The sequence below is a fragment of the Bufo gargarizans genome, chromosome 11 (assembly GCF_014858855.1).
Source record: "Bufo gargarizans isolate SCDJY-AF-19 chromosome 11, ASM1485885v1, whole genome shotgun sequence".
Taxonomy (NCBI): domain Eukaryota; kingdom Metazoa; phylum Chordata; class Amphibia; order Anura; family Bufonidae; genus Bufo; species Bufo gargarizans.
This window is the reverse complement of record NC_058090.1, coordinates 98,610,017-98,633,743: the sequence shown is the minus strand read 5'-3', so window position 1 is coordinate 98,633,743 and position 23,727 is coordinate 98,610,017. Positions and strand designations below refer to the sequence as shown.

Sequence of the window (23,727 nt, the reverse complement as noted above, 5' to 3'; positions counted from 1 at the left end):
CTGAGCTGTGTATCTAATCCTATCCTGTGTGATACTGTCTGCTGAGCTGTGTATCTAATCCTGTCCTGTGTGATACTGTCTGCTGAGTGTGTATCTAACCCTATCACGTGTGATACCGTCTGCTGAGCTGTGTATCTAATCCTATCCTGTGTGATACTGCCTGCTGAGCTGTGTATCTAATCCTATCCTGTGTGATACTGTCTACTGAGCTGTGTATCTAATCCTATCCTGTGTGATACTGTCTACTGAGCTGTGTATCTAATCCTATCCTGTGTGATACTGTCTGCTGAGCTGTGTATCTAATCCTATCCTGTGTGATACTGTCTGCTGAGCTGTGTATCTAATCCTATCCTGTGTGATACTGTCTGCTGAGCTGTGTATCTAATCCTGTCCTGTGTGATACAGTCTGCTGAGCTGTGTATCTAACCCTATCACGTGTGATACTGTCTGCTGAGCTGTGTATCTAATCCTATCCTGTGTGATACTGTCTGCTGAGCTGTGTATCTAATCCTATCCTGTGTGATACTGTCTGCTGAGTGTGTATCTAACCCTATCCTGTGTGATACTGACTGCTGAGCTGTGTATCTAATCCTATCCTGTGTGATACTGTCTGCTGAGTGTGTATCTAACCCTATCACGTGTGATACCGTCTGCTGAGCTGTGTATCTAATCCTATCCTGTGTGATACCGTCTGCTGAGCTGTGTATCTAATCCTATCCTGTGTGATACTGTCTGCTGAGCTGTGTATCTAATCCTATCCTGTGTGATACTGTCTGCTGAGCTGTGTATCTAATCCTATCCTGTGTGATACCGTTTGCTGAGCTGTGTATCTAATCCTGTCCTGTGTGATACCGTCTGCTGAGCTGTGTATCTAACCCTATCACGTGTGATATCGTCTGCTGAGCCGTGTATCTGATCCTCTCATGTGCGATACTGCCTTCTATAGCTTATCCTACCATATGCGATACTGTCTACTGAACCAGCATATCTAAGCCCATACTGTCTGTCAAGCGGTTGTATCTAAGCCTATATTGTTTGCACTTGTGTATCTAAGCCCATCATGTCTCAAGAAATGCTCTTTCCCCTAGTCTCGGCGGTGTAAATATGTGACATGGCGGCCTCCCCCGCATATAATACACGTTTTTGGTCGGTCATTATAGTCCCTGGTTCTCCTTTGCACAGTAATTAGAGCTCGTTAGCGGAGGGGGCCGCACTACATCCACGGGGGAGGGGAGGTGACAACAATATCAGCTCTTGTTTAATGCTGATTACAGTATTTTCCTCGGTACCGAGGAGTTTCTTGGGACATCACTAAACCTGATCTCTACTTTAAGGGGACATGACCCCTCGTGATCTGTTACCTCAAATGCCCTAATATTAGATATGGAATGGAAAAAATGTGACACCACGATGCAAATGAACTGGCTTTATAGCACACAGCCTGACATTGAGAGACGCGTTCTACCCATGGTTACATTTTGGGGCGATTGTGTTCACGTAATTCTTTAAAAAAAAAAAATTGAATCCATTAATTTGGTGACTTAGTGACCGTCTACACGCGCAGGATAGCTGACTCATTGTAATTAATATGTCACCGGGCTATTTACTAGAGCTGCAGGGGCCGACGGGCAACGGTTCTCCAAGTTAAAAATTTCTATTGACCGTCATGGGCAAGTTATGTTGTGTGAGACGGATTAGAACTTTTCTAGTGGCTATAAAATATATGGAGGGATCTCCAAACTAAGGGGGGTGGCCATTTTGTCCGAGGCCATCAAAAATTCTAACTTCTGTCATGTCTCTCACACCGTAATATAGTGTCAGAGGTTTGTTAGAAAGACTGGTCCTTGGTGGCGGTGAAACGATTGTACTGGTACTTCTTTTATGATTGTGGCAGTATACAGCACCCATTAAAATTCATGGACATCCGTTGGTTACAGTGGGCACCAGCTTTCTTCAAGAGCCGGGCCTGGAAACCACCCATATTTCACTGCATTTAAAACGAAGTTACATAGACAGGATAACAACTTATTTGTGGTTGTCCTTTTGGTTTCATGAGCCTTGTGGAAGTTCTTTTAGTTTCTGTGGTCCATGTGGTATTTTGGTTTCGTTGGGTCTTGTATTAGTTCTTTCAGCTTCTGTGGTTCTTGTGGTAGTTCTTTTGGTGTCATTGGGTCTTGTGGTAGTTCCTTTGGTTTCTGTGGTCCTTGTGGTAGTTTTCTTTGTTTTAGTGGGTCTTGTGGTAGTTCTTTTGGTGTAATTGGGTCATGTGGTAGTTCCTTTAGTTTCTGTGGTCCTTGTGGTAGTTTTTGGGGTTTCTGTGGTCCATGTGGTATTTTGGTGTCATTGGGTCTTGTGGTAGTTCTTTTGGTTTCATTGGGTCTTGTATTCGTTATTTTGGTTTCTCTGGTCCTTGTGGTAGTTCTTCTGGTGTCATTGGGTCTTGTGGCAGTTCTTTTGGTTTCTGTGGTCCTTGCGGTGATTCTTTTGGTTTTGGTGGGTCTTTTGGTAGTTCTTTTGGTGTCATTGGGTCTTATGTTAGTTCCTTTGGATTCTGTGGTCCTTGCGGTATTTTTATTTTAGTGGGTCTTGTGGTAGTTCTTTTGGTGTCATTGGGTCATGTGGTAGTTCTTTTGGTTTATGTGGTCCTTGTGGAAGTTCTTTTGGTTTCTGTGGTCCATGTGGTATTTTGGTGTCATTTGGTCTTGTGGTAGTTCTTTTGGTTTTTGAGGTCCTTGTAATAGTTCTTTTGGTTTCATTGGGTCTTCTATTAGTTATTTTGGTTTCTCTGGTCCTTGTGGTAGTTATTCTGGTGTCATTGGGTCTTGTGGTAGTTCTTTTGGTTTCTGTGGTCCTTGCGGTGGTTCTTTTGGTTTTGGTGGGTCTTGTGGAATTTCTTTTGGTTTCTGTGGTCCATGTGGTATTTTGGTGTCATTGGGTCTTATGGTAGTTCTTTAGGTCTCTGTGGTGCTTGTGGTCATTATTTTGGTTTCAATTGGCTTTTTGGTAGTTCTTTTGGTTTTAGTGGTCCTTGTTTTAGTTCTTTTGGTTTCGTTGAGTCTTGGAAGTATTTTTTGTTGTTTTTGTGGCCCACTGTGATTGTCTCGGTGGTTGAAGAGAAGAACTTAATAGTTGAGAAGCTATTTACCCAGTGCTAATTAAACCTTTTTTTCTTGTTTTCCCCCAGGTGCCTCGTGGACTTATACAGGTAAGAAGTGATGTTTTATGTTACATATGTATGTGTACACTAGTAATGCCACAAATTCACACAGTGTACCTTTTCTGGATTTAGACAGGCAATACCAAAAAAGTCATGGAGCACAACACAACAGACATCATCCAGACTTACTGTGGTTGACCCTTTTAAGTTATGTCAAATAGTGGCATCTGAACAGTGGACCCAAGATTTTGGCCAGGACAATAGCATTTGAATACCTTTACTGTGCACTTAGGAGAAACCCATCCAAAAATGATCTTCTTATATGTCTTCGATGCATTCTAGAAGATCACTGGTGGAGAGCATGAGCTTGGACACGGTGATTCCACAGTGCTGCAAAACCCTTTGACACTACTCGGAGATTTCTGTTTCTGCTAATATTTTCTAAAACCTTATCACACTTGCCATGGTGTGGGACACCCTGGAGATTTGCGAGCTTTCCTAGGAGTCCAGGAGGTCATCACTTTTTTTTTGGGGGGGGGGGGGGGGGGTCATCTAGAAATTTTGGGAGTGTTGGCAGCACTGTCTGGTCCAAGATGATAGACTCCATCAAGTAACCTCCTGATCTGCCATTTTTGGAGATCATGTTTGGTTTGGATTTCCCCAACCCTACAGTTGTGCGTATACATGTTCCAGGGCTTGCTGGAGCTTACAGTCCCACACGCTGCATTCCTTAGCCTATTATCTCTCCACTCTAGACAAAGATGGTTCCCAGTTTGTGACAGGTCCCGGAGCTAATTTTAGGTCCTGTTTATATTTAGGACACCCTTGTGAAGGTGAATCAGAGCTAGGATGTGCTAGGTCCTGGGCTAATTATATCATCCATGTGTACAGAAGGAGGAGGCTTCATCTCTATAGCTTTACCATTCGGGGGTTGTTTCCTGAATGCAGATTAGCCCAGAAAGAAAGGGCCGATTGAGATGTAAATGGTAAGCCCCCTCCTCAATCAGGGAAAGAATTGGAGGGTGACCATAAAAGAGAGGGGCCAGGTCAATGTAAATTTTCCCAAGAAATTCCCATTGTATAGACACTAGGTGGGGTGGGGGTAATATATGAAGGGGGGGAGGGTTACCATTATTGCACAAGGCAATTGTTATCAGGACCTATCATCCCCCTCCTCACACCATGACCCTGGCACTACCACCTGCCATCCTGTCCTCACTGATCTCACTGCTTCCCACAAGACCAGAACATTCCTCGCCTGAAATACTCTGTGCTGCTGGGAGCCCTTGCTCCTTCCACTAGTGTGGTCTCCATTCTCCTCCTCCAGGACACAGACCACAGCCCTGTCGTTACTGACACCACATGAGTGGACAGGTCACTACCCTCTCAAAATAATCTCCTGAAATACTCTGTGCTGCTGGGAGACCCTGCTCCTTTCACTATCTCTCTGTGGTCTCCTGTGTGTCTTCATTCTCTTCCTCGCACCATGACATGCCCCTATCCTAGCCAACAACATTACATCTCACCCTCCACACTCTCATCTCCTGAAGTCCTCTGTGCTGCTGGAGGACCTTGCTCCTTCCACAGACTCTCTGTGCGCTCCCATTCTTCTAGCTACGTCGTGACACTGCACCTCTTACATGCAGAATGGTCCTTACAAAGTAAGTAGACGGCTCACAACCCATCCTTAAAATTCTCCCCTGAAATACTCTGTGTTGCTGCGGGACATTGCTGCTTCCACAGTCTATCAATGGTCTTCCATATGTCTCCATTCTCTTCCTCGCAGCATGACACTGCCCCCGTCACATGCACCAACAACATTACATCTCGCCCTACACACTTTTTTCCTGAAATACTCTGTGCTGCTGTGGAATCAGCGTGTATTTTCTGTGTAAGGCCTCTTGTACACGACCGCATGGCTTTTTCAGTATTTTGCAGTCCACAAAAAACGGATCCGCAAAAAATACGGATGATGTCCGTGTGCATTCTGTTTTTTGCGGAACGGAACAGCTGGCCCCTAATAGAACAGTACTATCCTTGTCCGTTATGCGGACAATAATAGGACATGTTCTATCTTTGAACGGAACGGAAAAACGGAAACGGAAGGCATACGGGGTACCTTCTGTTTTTGTTGCGGATCCATTGAAATGAAAGGTTCCATATACGGTCCGTATGCGGAACGCCAAAAAACGGAACGTAAAGAGAAAGTTCCTCGGTAGTAAGGATTACTCTGGGATGCTGCTGCCCCACGGGTCACACGTTACTTTATGAGAAGCTCCTCATGTCCCTGCTCCTCTCCTGTATAATTGCAGCTTTGCTTCGTTTGCTCCATCTAATTATACTCGTCATTATATAACTGGCGCGGGGGGTGGGTGGGGGGGGGTGTATTTTGTATCCGCTCTGCCTGTAACAAGGTGCCTTTTACCGCTCCATCACGAGGGCATGCTCGATCACAGCTCCATTCACTTTTGTGGGGCCACCAGAGATGGCCGAGAGCTGTACTCCGTCCTATGTGAGCAGACATGTCTACCCACCACCAGTAGTGTACTCTGTACAGTCACAGACTCAGCAAGTGCCGCCTGTGGCCGAGCTCCTCGTCCTGGAGGGGACGGGTAAAAATATCCCCATACATACCGCAGACCTATATATATCAGAGTGGTCCAGGAGGGGGGTATATCATATCTATCTATCTATCTATCTATCTATCTCATATCTATCTATCTCATATCTATCTCATATCTATCTATCTATCTATCTATCTATCTATCTATCTATCTATCTCATATCTATCTATCTATCTATCTCATATCTATCTATCTCATATCTATCTATCTATCTATCTCATATCTATCTATCTCATATCTATCTATCTATCTATCTCCTATCTATCTCCTATCTATCTATCTATCTCATATCTATCTATCTATCTATCTATCTCCTATCTATCTCCTATCTATCTATCTATCTCATATCTATCTCCTATCTATCTCATATCTATCTATCTCATATCTATCTATCTATCTATCTCCTATCTATCTCCTATCTATCTCATATCTATCTATCTATCTATCTATCTCCTATCTATCTATCTATCTATCTCATATCTATCTATCTATCTATCTATCTATCTATCTCATATCTATCTATCTATCTCATATCTATCTATCTCATATCTATCTATCTATCTATCTATCTATCTATCTCATATCTATCTATCTATCTCATATCTATCTATCTCATATCTATCTATCTATCTATCTATCTCATATCTATCTCCTATCTATCTCATATCTATCTATCTCATATCTATCTATCTATCTATCTATCTCATATCTATCTCATATCTATCTCATATCTATCTATCTATCTATCTCCTATCTATCTCATATCTATCTATCTATCTATCTCATATCTATCTATCTCATATCTATCTCATATCTATCTATCTATCTATCTATCTATCTCCTATCTATCTCATATCTATCTCATATCTATCTATCTATCTATCTCATATCTATCTATCTCATATCTATCTATCTATCTATCTCATATCTATCTATCTATCTCATATCTATCCCATATCTATCTATCTATCTATCTATCTATCTATCTATCTCATATCTATCTATCTATCTATCTATCTATCTCATATCTATCTATCTATCTATCTATCTATCTATCTATCTATCTATCTCATATCTATCTATCTATCTATCTATCTCATATCTATCTATCTATCTCATATCTATCTCATATCTATCTATCTATCTATCTCCTATCTATCTATCTATCTATCTATCTATCTCATATCTATCTATCTATCTCATATCTATCTCATATCTATCTATCTATCTCATATCTACCTATCTATCTCATATCTATCTATCTATCTATCTATCTATCTATCTCCTATCTATCTATCTCCTATCTATCTATCTCATATCTCTCTCATATCTATCTATCTATCTCATATCTATCTCATATCTATCTATCTATCTCATATCTATCTCATATCTATCTATCTATCTATCTATCTATCTCCTATCTATCTATCTATCTATCTATCTATCTCCTATCTATCTATCTATCTATCTATCTATCTATCTATCTATCTATCTATCTATCTATCTCTCTATCTCCTATCTATCTATCTATCTATCTCATATCTATCTATCTATCTATCTATCTATCTATCTCATATCTATCTATCTCATATCTATCTCGCTCATATCTATCTATCTATCTCCTATCTATCTATCTATCTCCTATCTATCTCATATCTATCTATCTATCTCATATCTATCTCATATCTATCTCATATCTATCTATCTATCTCATATCTATCTATCATCTATCTATCTCCTATCTATCTATCTCATATCTATCTATCTATCTATCTCATATCTATCTATCTATCTCATATCTATCTCCTATCTATCTATCTATGTACCTATCTCCTATCTATCTATCTATGTATCTATCTCATATCTATCTCATATCTATCTATCTATCTCATATCTATCTATCTATCTCATATCTATCTCATATCTATCTATCTATCTATCTATCTATCTATCTATCTCATATCTATCTATCTATCTCATATCTACCTATCTATCTCATATCTATCTATCTATCTATCTATCTATCTATCTATCTATCTATCTATCTCATATCTATCTATTATCTATCTATCTATCTATCTCATATCTCTCTCATATCTATCTATCTATCTCATATCTATCTCATATCTATCTATCTATCTCATATCTATCTATCTATCTATCTATCTATCTATCTATCTCCTATCTATCTATCTCATATCTATCTATCTATCTATCTATCTCATATCTATCTATCTATCTATCTATCTATCTCTCTATCTCCTATCTATCTATCTATCTATCTCATATCTATCTATCTATCTATCTATCTATCTATCTCATATCTATCTATCTCATATCTATCTCGCTCATATCTATCTATCTATCTCCTATCTATCTCATATCTATCTATCTATCTCATATCTATCTATCTCATATCTATCTCATATCTATCTATCTATCTATCTATCTATCTATCTATCTATCTCCTATCTATCTATCTATCTATCTATCTCATATCTATCTATCTATCTCATATCTATCTATCTCATATCTATCTCATATCTATCTCATATCTATCTATCTATCTATCTCCTATCTATCTATCTATCTATCTATCTCATATCTATCTACAGTCATGTGAAAAAATTAGGACACCCTTTGAAAGCATGTGGTTTTTTGTAACATTTTTAATAAAAGGTTATTTCATCTCCGTTTCAACAATACAGAGAGATTAAAGTAATCCGACTAAACAAAGAAAACTGAAGAAAAGTCTTTTCAAGATCTTCTGTAAATGTCATTCTACAAAAATGCCTATTCTAACTGAGGAAAAAGATAGGACACCCTCACATGTATTCCCTCTTAAATTGGCTCAGATCTCACACAGGTATATCACACCAGGTGCACATAATTAGTAGATCGTTACTCTGCATGTTGAATGAGGCTTGCCCTATTTAAACCTCAGACATTTAGTTTGGTGTGCTCCTGACTGTTGAAGTGAGAGTGAGCACCATGGTGAGAGCAAAAGAGCTGTCAGAGGACTTCAGAAAAAAGATTGTAGCAGCCTATGAGTCTGGGAAGGGATTTAAAAAGATCTCAAAAGATTTTGAAATCAGCCATTCCACTGTCCGGAAGATAGTCTACAAGTGGAGGGCTTTCAAAACAACTGCCAACATGCCCAGGACTGGTCGCCCCAGCAAGTTCACCCCAAGAGCAGACCGCAAGATGCTAAAAGAGGTCTCCAAAAACCCTAAAGTGTCATCTCGAGAACTACAGCAGGCTCTGGCTACTGTTGATGTAGAAGTACATGCCTCTACAATCAGAAAGAGACTGTACAAGTTTAACTTGCATGGGAGGTGTGCAAGGAGGAAACCTTTGCTTTCCAAGAGAAACATCGAGGCCAGACTGACATTTGCCAGAGATAAAGTTGACAAAGACCAGGACTTCTGGAATAATGTTCTTTGGACAGATGAGTCCAAAATTGAATTATTTGGACACAACAGCAGAGGACATGTTTGGCGTAAACCAAACACAGCATTCCAAGAAAAGAACCTCATACCAACTGTGAAGCATGGAGGTGGAAGTGTCATGGTTTGGGGCTGCTTTGCTGCAGCAGGACCTGGTCAGCTCACCATCATAGAATCCACGATGAATTCTACTGTGTATCAGAAGGTGCTTGAAGAACATGTGAGACCATCAGTTAGAAAATTAAAGCTGAAGCGGAACTGGACCATGCAACATGACAATGACCCAAAACATACTAGTAAATCAACCAAAGATTGGCTGAAAAAGAAGAAATGGAGAGTCCTGGAATGGCCAAGTCAAAGTCCAGATTTGAATCCCATTGAGATGCTGTGGGGTGACTTGAAAAGGGCTGTACGTGCAAGAAACCCCTCAAACATCTCACAGCTGAAAAAGTTCTGCATTGAGGAGTGGGGTAAAATTTCCTCAGACCGATGTCGAAGACTGGTAGATGGCTACAAGAACCGTCTCACTGCAGTTATTTCAGCCAAAGGAGGTAACACTCGCTATTAGGGGCAAGGGTGTCCTATCTTTTTCCTCAGTTAGAATAGGCATTTTTGTAGAATGACATTTACAGAAGATCTTGAAAAGACTTTTCTTCAGTTTTCTTTGTTTAGTCGGATTACTTTAATCTCTCTGTATTGTTGAAACGGAGATGAAATAACCTTTTATTAAAAATGTTACAAAAAACCACATGCTTTCAAAGGGTGTCCTAATTTTTTCACATGACTGTATCTCATATCTATCTATCTCATATCTATCTATCTATCTATCTATCTATCTATCTATCTCATATCTATCTATCTATCTCCTATCTATCTATCTCATATCTATCTATCTATCTCATATCTATCTATCTCCTATCTATCTATCTATCTCATATCTATCTCATATCTCTCTCATATCTATCTATCTATCTCATATCTATCTCATATCTATCTATCTCATATCTATCTATCTATCTATCTATCTATCTATCTATCTATCTCCTATCTATCTCATATCTATCTATCTCCTATCTATCTCCTATCTATCTATCTATCTCATATCTCTCTCATATCTATCTATCTATCTCATATCTATCTATCTCATATCTCTCTCATATCTATCTATCTATCTATCTCATATCTATCTATCTATCTCATATCTATCTCATATCTATCTATCTATCTATCTATCTATCTCCTATCTATCTATCTATCTATCTATCTATCTATCTATCTATCTCATATCTATCTATCTATCTCATATCTATCTATCTATCTATCTATCTATCTATCTATCTCTCTATCTCCTATCTATCTATCTATCTATCTATCTATCTATCTCATATCTATCTATCTCATATCTATCTATCTCATATCTATCTATCTCATATCTATCTCGCTCATATCTATCTATCTATCTATCTATCTATCTATCTATCTCCTATCTATCTATCTATCTCATATCTATCTATCTCCTATCTATCTATCTATCTATCTATCTATCTATCTATCTATCTATCTATCTATCTATCTATCTCATATCTATCTATCTATCTCATATCTATCTATCTTTCTCATATCTATCTATCTATCTATCTATATATCTATCTATCTATCTATCTCATATCTATCTATCTCATATCTATCTCATGTCTATCTATCTCGCTCATATCTATCTATCTATCTCATATCTCTCTCATATCTATCTATCTCATATCTATCTATCTATCTATCTATCTCCTATCTATCTATCTATCTATCTATCTATCTCCTATCTATCTCATATCTATCTCATATCTATCTATCTATCTCATATCTATCTCATATCTATCTGTCTATCTCATATCTATCTATCTATCTCATATCTATCTATCTCATATCTATCTATCTATCTCATATCTATCTCATATCTATCTATCTATCTCCTATCTATCTATCTATCTCATATCTATCTATCTATCTATCTCCTATCTATCTATCTATCTATCTCATATCTATCTATCTATCTCCTATCTATCTATCTATCTATCTCATATCTATCTCATATCTATCTATCTATCTATCTATCTATCTCATATCTATCTATCTATCTATCTCCTATCTATCTCCTATCTATCTCGTATCTATCTATCTATCTATCTATCTATGTGTCTATCTATCTATCTCATATCTATCTCATATCTATCTCATATCTATCTATCTATCTCATATCTATCTCATATCTATCTCATATCTATCTATCTATCTATCTATCTATCTCATATCTATCTATCTATCTATCTCCTATCTATCTCCTATCTATCTCGTATCTATCTATCTATCTATGTGTCTATCTATCTATCTCATATCTATCTCATATCTATCTCCTATCTATCTATCTATCTCATATCTATCTCATATCTATCTATCTATCTATCTATCTCATATCTCTCTCATATCTATCTATCTATCTCATATCTATCTCATATCTATCTATCTATCTATCTATCTATCTATCTATCTATCTCCTATCTATCTATCTATCTATCTATCTCATATCTATCTATCTATCTATCTCATATCTATCTATCTATCTATCTATCTCATATCTATCTATCTATCTATCTATCTATCTATCTATCTCATATCTATCTCATATCTATCTATCTCATATCTATCTATCTATCTATCTAATATCTATCTATCTATCTATCTCATATCTATCTATCCCATATCTATCTATCTATCTATCTATCTCATATCTATCTATCTATCTATCTATCTATCTATCTATCTCATATCTATCTATCTCATATCTATCTATCTATCTATCTATCTCATGTCTATCTATCTCGCTCATATCTATCTATCTATCTATCTATCTATCTATCTTTTATTAGACAGCCCGATCAGACAGAAGTGTTCCCTCCCGGCAATCGCCTGCTCGTTAGTGGAAGAGACTGCTGCTATTACATGCAGAGATCTCCTCCACTGTATGTGGAGGAGCCATCGTTATGCCATCTCTCATCCCCGTACTGACCGCTGTTTGCCGGCAGCAGGTGGTGATTACAGGGCACGATCTGCCGCCTGCAAACAATAATTTTTAAACCTGCTGAAAGATTCCAATTACCCAATGAAGAAGCGTTTCCTCGTCCGTCGGGTAATCGGCGGCAGTATTACACTGTTTATGTGACGACTATCTACCCGTCTAATGTAAGCCTAACACTTCCCACCAGGCATTCATCTGATTGAACTGATTATGTGGATGGAGTGTTGTCACCCATCAGCCACAGCCTTTGTTGCTAAGCAACAACCTAAACGCATTTGTGCTCACCGTGTTGATTGTTTCCTCCTACAGGTGACCATGGCCAGGAACATTGGGCAGAGTCTTATCCGGACTGCGGTGGGATGTCCCAGTCTCCCATCAATATTAAGACGGCAGACATATCCTGTGATGGCACCTTACCTCCTATACGTCCAGTGGGATACAGCACCCCGGGTGGTGCCCCATTCACCCTCACTAACAATGGTCATACAGGTAACCGGCCATGATTCTCTGTATGGCGGTATTGTGTGTGTTATATGGGTACCATGTGCTACAGTGGTATTCTCATTAGGCCATATTATCTCATGTTATCCCAGAGCTGGCTTATATTACATAATATCCAGGGAACGGCTGCGGTCAGATATCTGGCCGGTAATTATGATCCCAGATGTTTTTTCTCCACGTCCAGATGATTATCTATTTTACAATAGGAAACTGAAAGCTATGTGGCTGTGACAGAGATATCAGATACTGAAGACCACGTGGAATGTGACAGAAAATTTAATTAATATTAAATTATTTTATTTTAGAAAAAAACATGGCAGCCTTCTTTAAGGAAAAGCACCTCACCTGCCCATGGGTTGCGTCAGGTATTACAGCTTCACACTGAAGTAAAAGGGGCTTCCTGCAGTACCTCACATAACCTGTGATCAGGTGAGGCGCTGTTTTTGGAAGACATTCATATTATTCTCATCTAGCGCATCCTCTTTGAACTGTGCTGCCGCTGCACTTTGTTTTCACCACTGTAGCTGTTGCATAACTACAACTCCCCGTCTGCACATGTTGGGAGTTGTAGCTCCACAACAATGCTCAAATTTGATCATTACACAGTAGAAGCAGCCAGATGGAAGTGGTATTTGCGGCCCCCTTCCATGTCTCCATCTCCAGGAAACAAAGGGTCAACTTCTATAAGGCCAGAACTTAGTGGCTCCAAAGTCAAAGGTTGTGCCGTGAGGTGCCCTATACATAAGTTGACCCACTCACCTGTTCATGGTTATTTTGGATAAGAATAAATACCTTCTAGAGATCTGAAATGCTCTGAACATAAACCATTCGGGTAGGACCGATGAGTTGAACAGCGGCTATTTCTGGCTGAGAGATGAGGTTACAGGTCCGAAGCCTGAGGCGAGGCTGCAATACTGAACACGACCCCTCTACGCCATGAATATATAGGTTCTGTCACACAGATGTAGACAAGGAGCAAGATCAGGAGAGATCACCTGCTAAAAGGGTTATTCCAGGATTGATGGTTGTGTTGTAAGGGTATTAACATGTATTCTGTATGTCATTTGTCTGTTTCACCTTATATTTGATCACACTTAGCCTGTTTAAGCCTATCTATTCTCAAGTCATTGAATTCACGTTAAAACAGTGGTCCATCCTCAGGATGTAGATCGACAACCCTCACCCCCGATGATCAGCTGTTTCCATTGGTAATGCCAACGCTGCTCCCAATCACTTCATCGGCGAAGGTGTTGGTTGTTGGACCCTCACCGATTAGATATTGATGGTCTATCCCCAGGACAGGCCATCAGTATTCAAATTCTGGAACGGCACAGGTAGGTTTAGCGTTAGGTCCCGAGCAACTTGAGAAACCTTGGCGCGGTGCTCGGGCTCAGACATGTCCTCCACAGTAGGATATGTTGGCTAATCTCTCAATACACGAGCGAGTTTTCCGTGCGGGTGACTTGAAGGCACAGCACCCGCACTGAATCCTGACCCATTCATTTCAATGGGTCTGTGTACATGAGCGTTTTTTTTCACGCATCAGTTCTGCGTTGCGTGAAAATCGCAGCATGGTCTATATTCTGAGTTTTTTACGCAGCCCTGGCCCCACAGAAGTGAATGGGGCTTCAGTGAAAAGCGCAAGCAAGTGAGGATGCAATGCGTTTTTCACTGATCGTTACTAAGAGATGTTGTTTGTAAACCTTCCGTTTTTTATCACCCACCTGAAAAACGTATTGCACCCGCGCAGAAACAACTGAACGCAATCGTGCTTGCAAAATGGTGCATCCGGACCTTATCCGTCACGCTCTTGTGAAAGGGGCCTAAGTGTTCAGTTTCCCTGCAGCTCCACCACAGGTCAATCTAAGGCCCCTTTCACACGGGCGAGTATTCCGCGCGGATGCGATGCGTGAGTTGAACGCATTGCACCCGCACTGAATCCCGACCCATTCTTTTCTATGGGGCTGTTCACATGAGCGGTGATTTTCACGCATCACTTGTGCGTTGCGTGAAAATCGCAGCATGCTCTATATTCAGCGTTTTTCACGTAACGCAGGCCCCATAGAAATGAATGGGGTTGTGTGAAAATCGCAAGCAAGTGCGGATGCGGTGCGATTTTCACGCACGGTTGCTAGGAGACGATCGGGATGGAGACCCGATTATTATTATTTTTCCTTATAACATGGTTATAAGGGAAAATAATAGCATTCTGAATACAGAATGCATAGTACAATAGCGCTGGAGGGGTTAAAAAAAATAAAATAAAAATGTAACTCACCTTAATCCACTTGATTGAGCAGCCGGCATCTCCTTCTGTCTTCTGTGCTGTGTGGAGGAAAAGGACCTGTGGTGACGTCACTCCGGTCATCACATGATCCATCACCATGGTAAAAGATCATGTGATGAACCATGTGATGACCGGAGTGACGTCACCACAGGTCCTGTCCCTCCACACAGCTAAGAGGAAGACAGAAGGAGATGCCGGCTGCTCGATCAAGTGGATTAAGGTGAGTTAAATTTTTATTTTATTTTTTAACCCCTCCAGCGCTATTGTACTATGCATTCTGTATTCAGAATGCTATTATTTTCCCTTATAACCATGTTATACGGGGAAATAATACAATCTACATAACACCGATCCCAAGCCCAAACTTCTGTGAAGAAGTTCGGGTTTCGGTACCAAACATGCGCGATTTTTCTCATGCGAGTGCAAAACGCATTACAATGTTTTGCACTCGCGCGGAAAAACCGCGCGTGTTCCCGCAACGCACCCGCACATTTTCCCGCAACACCCGTGTGAAACCAGCCTAAGTATTACACAGTGCCCATTCATATCAGAATAAGGCCTCATGCACACGAACGTTGTTTTGGTCCGCATCCGAGCCGCAGTTTTTGTGGCTTGGGTGCAGACCCGTTCACTTCAATAGGGCCGCAAAACTCTGTGTGCTGTCCGCATCCGTTGCTCCGTTCCGTGGTCCGCAAAAAAAAAATATAACCTGTCCTATTCTTGTCTGTTTTGTGGACAAGAATAGGCAGTTATATCAATGGCTGTCCGTGCCGTTCTGCAAATTGCGGAACGCACACGGACGCCTTCCGTGTTTTGCGGATCTGCAATTTGGGGACAGCAAAACACACAACGGTCGTGTGCATGAGGCCTAATGCAGGACAGGAAAGGGATGCTCATAATAACCGCTCTCCAGGAGGTGGTTGTGATCTGTAGAGACCCCCTTCCCTAGTAACTGAATAGTGTATCTGAAAATGGACTTCCCCTTTAAGGAAGAATGACAATGGGAAACTCGAGTTTAATTGCTAAGTAAATGAGAAGCAATTACTAAGATTGCGGTCATTCACCTTCAGTATTAATTGCCCATTGTTGGGTGATTAGCCACAGTATCCGCACACAATGGGGTTATTTACATGTTGTCTGAACTATGTGGGTCTAGGGTTAATTGTGCACCCCCAATCCCCACCCCCACCCGCCTCCATTATTTATGGTTATTTCCTTCCATATCAAAGGCGTGCGATGTCACCTGCGTAATTACCAAGCGTCTGTCACCTCATAGAGGATAGTTTTACAGAAACAGCGCCACTCCTGTCAATGGGTGGGGTCTGGTATTGCATCCCTGCGCCATTTACTTGAGTGTGGCAGTACCAGACACATCCTATGGAGATGAGTGGCTTGAATGAAGCCATGTTCCCTGTCACACTCCCAGGGATCCTGGAAGCTGAGATAGCAGCCGCTGTATGCCGGGTCTACCTGCCGACAAGAAGGACTAATAAAATGGAGTTTTGGGTGAAACGATTTTCCCACCTAAACCTTGCCGTACAGTTGCACGGCAGGACTGACTGGCCCACCATCTAATGTTTACGGGGCCTTCTCACTTTCTTCCAGTGCGGGATGAGTTAAGGACGGGCAGTTGGTTTACAGGTAGTGCTTTTCCCCCTGTCCAGAGCACATGCACACTCAGCCTGAACCGAGCATGCATATGAGATAGCATTTCACAGGTGACAACGCCATGTATTGCCATCACAGATTATGGGAACAGACTGCGTGTATTTGTATCTCCACCGCTTCTCCCAGACGGAGGATGAGCGGAGGAATGTGCTCCATCAACAAGGTCACGTTCCTGGGAAAACACATCCAATGAACGTCCCCCGAACCCACTGATTTCACACGGGCCCATTTAATGTGTAAGGAGGTGTCCAAAATCTCAGATTGCAAAACAAGGATGGGACATCTTGAATTTCAACATGCCCAATCCTTTGCTTAAGGCCTCCTGCACACAACCGTTTTTTTCCCCGTTTACTGGCCGTTTTTTGCATTCCGTATACGGAACCATTCATTTAAATGGTTCTGCAAAAAAAACGGAATGTACTCCGTATGCATTCCGTTTCCGTATTTCCGTTCCGTTTAAAGATAAAACATGTCCTATTATTGCCCGCAAATCACGTTCCGTGGCTCCATTCAAGTCAATGGGTCCGGAAAAAAAACGGAAATGCATCCGGATGTCTTCCGTTTCCGTTCCGTTTTTTGCTGACCCATCTATTGAAAATGTTATGCCCAGCCCAATTTTATCTATGTAATTACTGTATACTGTATATGTCATACGGAAACACAACGGAAACAAAAAACGGAACAACGGATCCGTGAAAAACGGACCGCAAAACACTGAAAAAGCCATACGGTCGTGTGCAATAGGCCTAAAGGAAGATGGAGAACACATGCATGCTCAGCCGAGGGAAGCTGTTTGCTGAAAGAGCATTCGAGAGGCTCGAAGCATCGAGTCGGGGTCCATCACCTCGCTCCTCTGCGGTCGATAAGCGAATGCTCTTCGTATTGTTCCCCTCTCTGATGTGTCCCTATAATTAGCAGCTTGTTATCAGGGCAGCTGTTTGGACAGACGAGGCATTTGGAGGCGCTGATGGATGGCTCAGCCAGGCGAACTCTGATGGCGAGATACGTTAGGAGAAGGTCACCGAAAAGTCATTAGAAATATGTGAGGATGAACGGCTGGTGACATACTGCTCGCTGGTGGATCTTGGCACTGGGGGGGGGGGGGGGGGGTGTGACAACAAAGGCTTGCTGGCCCAGATCCTGGAGGAGGAAGCCGAGACGGGGGGCTCTGTCAGGTGATGTGGCCATGGGGACAATCGGCACTTTGTAAAGGACAGAATAGTGTGAGGCAGGGAAGCTGGAAGTGCGGGCGATAAAAAGGGGCATTCACTGAGGATGGAAAGGGTGAGAATAGACGGAGGAGGAGAAGTTTTCATATGGAGAGCGGGGGCTGGGTAAACATGGTGAAGAACGATCACAACAGGAGGGAAAGGTGGGGGGCAAAGGAAACAGAAATGGAACTCAATCAAATAAATGCGAACATACCAAAATAAAAAACTAATTATAACCAGTCATACACATGTAACCCTAGGGGCCAACTATACAAAAGGGCTCATAGTAGCTCAAGTTCTGGTTAAAATAATAAAATAAAATCTAATTAAATAAAAACCTTGTTCTTATTCAATCCAGTGAAGCTTTCTCTGCCGCCATCTATGCGTCTCCACGGACTCCCGAATAATTTTACTGCTGTACAGCTTCATCTACACTGGGGGAACAAGTCTAACCCAGAAGGGTCAGAGCACCAGCTGGATGGAAAGATTTATCCTGGAGAGGTAAGATTGTATACTGCCAACTGTGGACACAACTGTATCTACTGAAAGGATATTATACAGACCCTGTGTACAGGAATATAACTACTATAATACTGCTCCTATGTACAAGAATATAACTACTATAATACTGCCCCTATGTACAAGAATATAACTACTATAATACTGCTCCTATGTACAAGAATATAACTACTATAATACTGCTCCTGTGTACAGGAATATCACTACTATAATACTGCTCCTATGTACAAGAATATAACTACTATAATACTGCTCCTATGTACAGGAATATAACTACTATAATACTGCTACTATGTACATGACTATAACTACTATAATACTGCCCCTATGTACAAGAATATAACTACTATAATACTGCCTCCTATGTACAAGAATATAACTACTATAATACTGCCTCCTATGTACAGGAATATAACTACTATAATACTGCTCCTATGTACAAGAATATAACTACTATAATACTGCTCCTGTGTACAAGAATATAACTACTATAATACTGCCTCCTATGTACAAGAATATAACTACTATAATACTGCTCCTATGTACAAGAATATAACTACTATAATACAGCTCCTATGTACAAGAGTATAACTACTATAATACTGCCTCCTATGTACAGGAATATCACTACTATAATACTGCTCCTATGTACAAGAATATAACTACTATAATACTGCTCCTATGTACAAGAATATAACTACTATAATACTGCTCCTATGTACAAGAATATAACTACTATAATACAGCTCCTATGTACAAGAGTATAACTACTATAATACTGCCTCCTATGTACAGGAATATCCCTACTATAATACTGCTCCTATGTACAAGAATATAACTACTATAATACTGCTCCTATGTACAAGAATATAACTACTATAATACTGCTCCTATGTACAAGAATATAACTACTATAATACTGCTCCTATGTACAAGAATATAACTACTATAATACTGCCTCCTATGTACAAGAATATAACTACTATAATACTGCTCCTATGTACAAGAATATAACTACTATAATACTGCTCCTATGTACAAGAATATAACTACTATAATACTGCTCCTATGTACAATAATATAACTACTATAATACTGCTCCTATGTACAAGACTATAACTACTATAATACTGCCCCCTATGTACAAGAATATAACTACTATAATACTGCCTCCTATGTACAAGAATATAACTACTATAATACTGCTCCTATGTACAAGAATATAACTGCTATAATACTGCTCCTATGTACAAGAATATAATTACAATAATACTGCCTCCTATGTACAAGAATATAACTACTATAATACTGCCTTCTATGTACAAGAATATAACTACTATAATACTGCTCCTATGTACAAGAATATAACTACTATAATACTGCTCCTATGTACAAGAATATAACTACTATAATACTGCTACTATGTACAGGAATATAACTACTATAATACTGCTCCTATGTACAAGAATATAACTCCTATAATACTGCTCCTATGTACAAGAATCTAACTACTATAATACTGCTCCTATGTACAAGAATATAACTACTATAATACTGCCTCCTATGTACAAGAATATAACTACTATAATACTGCTCCTATGTACAAGAATATAACTACTATAATACTGCCTCCTATGTACAAGAATATAACTACTATAATACTGCCTCCTATGTACAAGAATATAACTACTATAATACTGCTCCTATGTACAAGAATATAACTACTATAATACTGCCTCCTATGTACAAGAATATAACTACTATAATACTGCTCCTATGTACAAGAATATAACTACTATAATACTGCTCCTATGTACAAGAATATAACTACTATAATACTGCCTCCTATGTACAAGAATATAACTACTATAATACTGCTCCTATGTACAAGAATATAACTACTATAATACTGCTCCTATGTACAAGAATATAACTACTATAATACTGCTCCTATGTACAAGAATATAACTACTATAATACTGCTCCTATGTACAAGAATATAACTACTATAATACTGCCTCCTGTGTACAAGAATATAACTACTATAATACTGCCTCCTATGTACAAGAATATAACTACTATAATACTGCCTCCTATGTACAAGAATATAACTACTATAATACTGCCTCCTATGTACAAGAATATAACTACTATAATACTGCTCCTATGTACAAGAATATAACTACTATAATACTACTCCTATGTACAAGAATATAACTACTATAATACTGCTCCTATGTACAAGAATATAACTACTATAATACTACTCCTATGTACAAGAATATAACTACTATAATACTGCTCCTATGTACAAGAATATAACTACTATAATACTGCTCCTATGTACAAGAATATAACTACTATAATACTGCCTCCTGTGTACAAGAATATAACTACTATAATACTGCCTCCTATGTACAAGAATATAACTACTATAATACTGCCTCCTATGTACAAGAATATAACTACTATAATACTGCCTCCTATGTACAAGAATATAACTACTATAATACTGCTCCTATGTACAAGAATATAACTACTATAATACTGCCTCCTATGTACAAGAATATAACTACTATAATACTGCTCCTATGTACAAGAATATAACTACTATAATACTGCCTCCTATGTACAAGAATATAACTACTATAATACTGCTCCTATGTACAAGAATATAACTACTATAATAGTGCTCCTATGTACAAGAATATAACTACTATAATACTGCCTCCTATGTACAAGAATATAACTACTATAATACTGCTCCTATGTACAAGAATCTAACTACTATAATACTGCCTCCTATGTACAAGAATATAACTACTATAATACTGCTCCTATGTACAAGAATCTAACTACTATAATACTGCCTCCTATGTACAAGAATATAACTACTATAATACTGCCTCCTATGTACAAGAATATAACTACTATAATACTGCTCCTATGTACAAGAATATAACTGCTATAATACTGCCTCCTATGTACAAGAATATAACTGCTATAATACTGCCTCCTATGTACAAGAATATAACTACTATAATACTGCTCCTATGTACAACAATATAACTACTATAATACTGCTCCTATGTACAAGAATATAACTACTATAATACTGCCTCCTATGTACAGGAATATAACTACTATAATACTGCTCCTATGTACAACAATATAACTACTATAATACTGCTCCTATGTACAAGAATATAACTACTATAATACTGCCTCCTATGTACAAGAATATAACTACTATAATACTTCCCCCTATACATAAAAACTGAAATGACTTAACTAAATGTTTAGATTTGACAAAAAAATTAACAAATAATAAAAAATAAGTGCAGCTAATTAGAGATTTTCCTAAGTCATGACGTAAAGTCATGATTTTATTAAAGACACGGAGGCGAGTATTTGCTTAACTCTTTCTTTACTGAAAAATAGCAGCAAAGACAATTGAAGAAAAAAACAATAAGAATATCCATGGTAACAGCTCCACCCCTTCTACCCCTATATAAGGGACATCACTGGCTGGACACTTCCTCTTTCTTTGCAGTCTTCAACGGCGAAAACTGGACTCTGGAACGGACAGCAACAACCGGAACAGCAGCCGTAGAACAGTCAAACAGAACCTCTGGAAGGTGAACATCAGACGATGGATGATCCAAGTGCATCAACCTGGAGGGAAGAAAAAAACAAACATCATGGCAGCAACTCACCCAACTGCATTGCTTCCGAACAAGCACAACAGCCCAAGTACTTCACATGCCGTAACAGACAGATAAATAATATGGAACAGTATAAAGACTCTAAAAAAAACCAACAGGGAGGGTGAAACAGCAATGGGCGGGAAATACTCGCCTCCGTGTCTTTAATAAAATCATGACTTTACGTCATGACTTAGGAAAATCTCTAATTTTATTACAAGACACGGAGGCTCATATTTGCAAGTTTAAAGCTGGGCAATAACCGAAGCAAACACGTGAGGATCTGGCCTGAAATAGAATTCCCGAAAGGTAGAGACTCGGGACCAATCTGCCAACCGCATGACATCCTCCAAACGTGCACCAGCCACCGACAAAGAAGTAGCCGCTGCTCCCCGCACCGAATGCGCGGTGAAAATGGAAGTATCAACACCAGAGAGGGAAAGGATCCACTTAACCCAACGGGAAAGCGTAACACTGGTAACCGGGGAAAAAGGGCGACGAAAAGAGATGAACAACTGCGGGGCATCCCGAGAGCGAAAAGCTACGGTGCGAGACTCGTACTCCCGCAAACAAGCCACGGGGCACAGCTGCAGAGAAGAAGGAAAAGACGGGTAAGTAACCGACCTGATACCCGTCTTAGTGCGACGGGATATATTGAACAGTACCCCATGAGGCGTAAAATATCGTGCGTCAATATCTAAAGCTCGTACGTCCGAGACGCGCTTACAAGATACTAAACAAAGAAGAGTCACCAACTTGGCAGATAACTGCCGAAGAGACAGCAATGAATTAACGGGCCAACCCTCCAGAAACCGGAGAACCGTCGCCACATCCCAAGTGGTAGAAAAACGCGGCCTAGGAGGACGCGACAATCGAGACCCCCGCAACAGACGACAGATCAACGGGTGCTGACCAGCGGGGCAACCATCAAAACCGGAATGTCTAGCAGAAATCGCCGAGCGGTAGACGTTCAGGGTACGGTAAGCTTTACCCGCCTCAAAGAGAGAAGTGAGGAACTGAAGAACCGCGACTACAGGGGCGTGAACGGGATCCAAGTCCCGTGGATCGCACCAACGAACCCAGCCGTCCCAAGCCGCCTGGTAGGCTCGCCTAGTGCCTGGAGCCCAAGCCGACTCCAACAGTTGTCTGGTTGCTGTGGAAAACTCAGAGGAATCCCAGGGCCCCCTGAAACCCGGCAAGCTAGAAGCTGTAGAGAGCCTTCTAGCAGAAGAGGGTGAAGGCGACCAAAAGGGTCGAGCAAAAGCTGTGGAAACGACGGCAGGAGCCGAGGCTCCTCCGCAAGAAGATGCAGCAACTGAGGAAACCACGACTGTGTTTGCCAGAAGGGAACCACAAGGACCAACTGAGCCATCTGGCGACGGACCTGGGCGAGTACCCGAGGGATGAGAGCGAACGGAGGAAAGGCATAATGGAGAGGACCCCCCCAGTTCTGGAGGAAAGCATCCACGGCCTCTGCCTGAGGATCCGGACGCCAACTGAAGTACCTGGGCAGTTGCGTGTTCAGGCGAGACGCAAACAG

The 23,727-nt window shown here is 40.3% G+C and overlaps 1 protein-coding gene across 2 annotated transcripts in view; it reads left to right on the top strand.

Annotated features, from left to right (window-relative positions):
• Nucleotides 1–23,727, top strand: part of CA14 (carbonic anhydrase 14) — a 49,476-nt gene that overhangs the window by 12,379 nt on the left and 13,370 nt on the right. For both annotated transcript variants that reach the window (XM_044272126.1, XM_044272124.1), the window contains 3 exons: nt 3,185–3,205; nt 12,607–12,786; nt 18,323–18,465. In XM_044272126.1, the coding sequence (XP_044128061.1) occupies nt 12,657–12,786; nt 18,323–18,465 (273 nt within the window). In that variant the 5' untranslated portion in view covers nt 3,185–3,205; nt 12,607–12,656. The remainder of the gene's footprint in view (nt 1–3,184; nt 3,206–12,606; nt 12,787–18,322; nt 18,466–23,727) is intronic.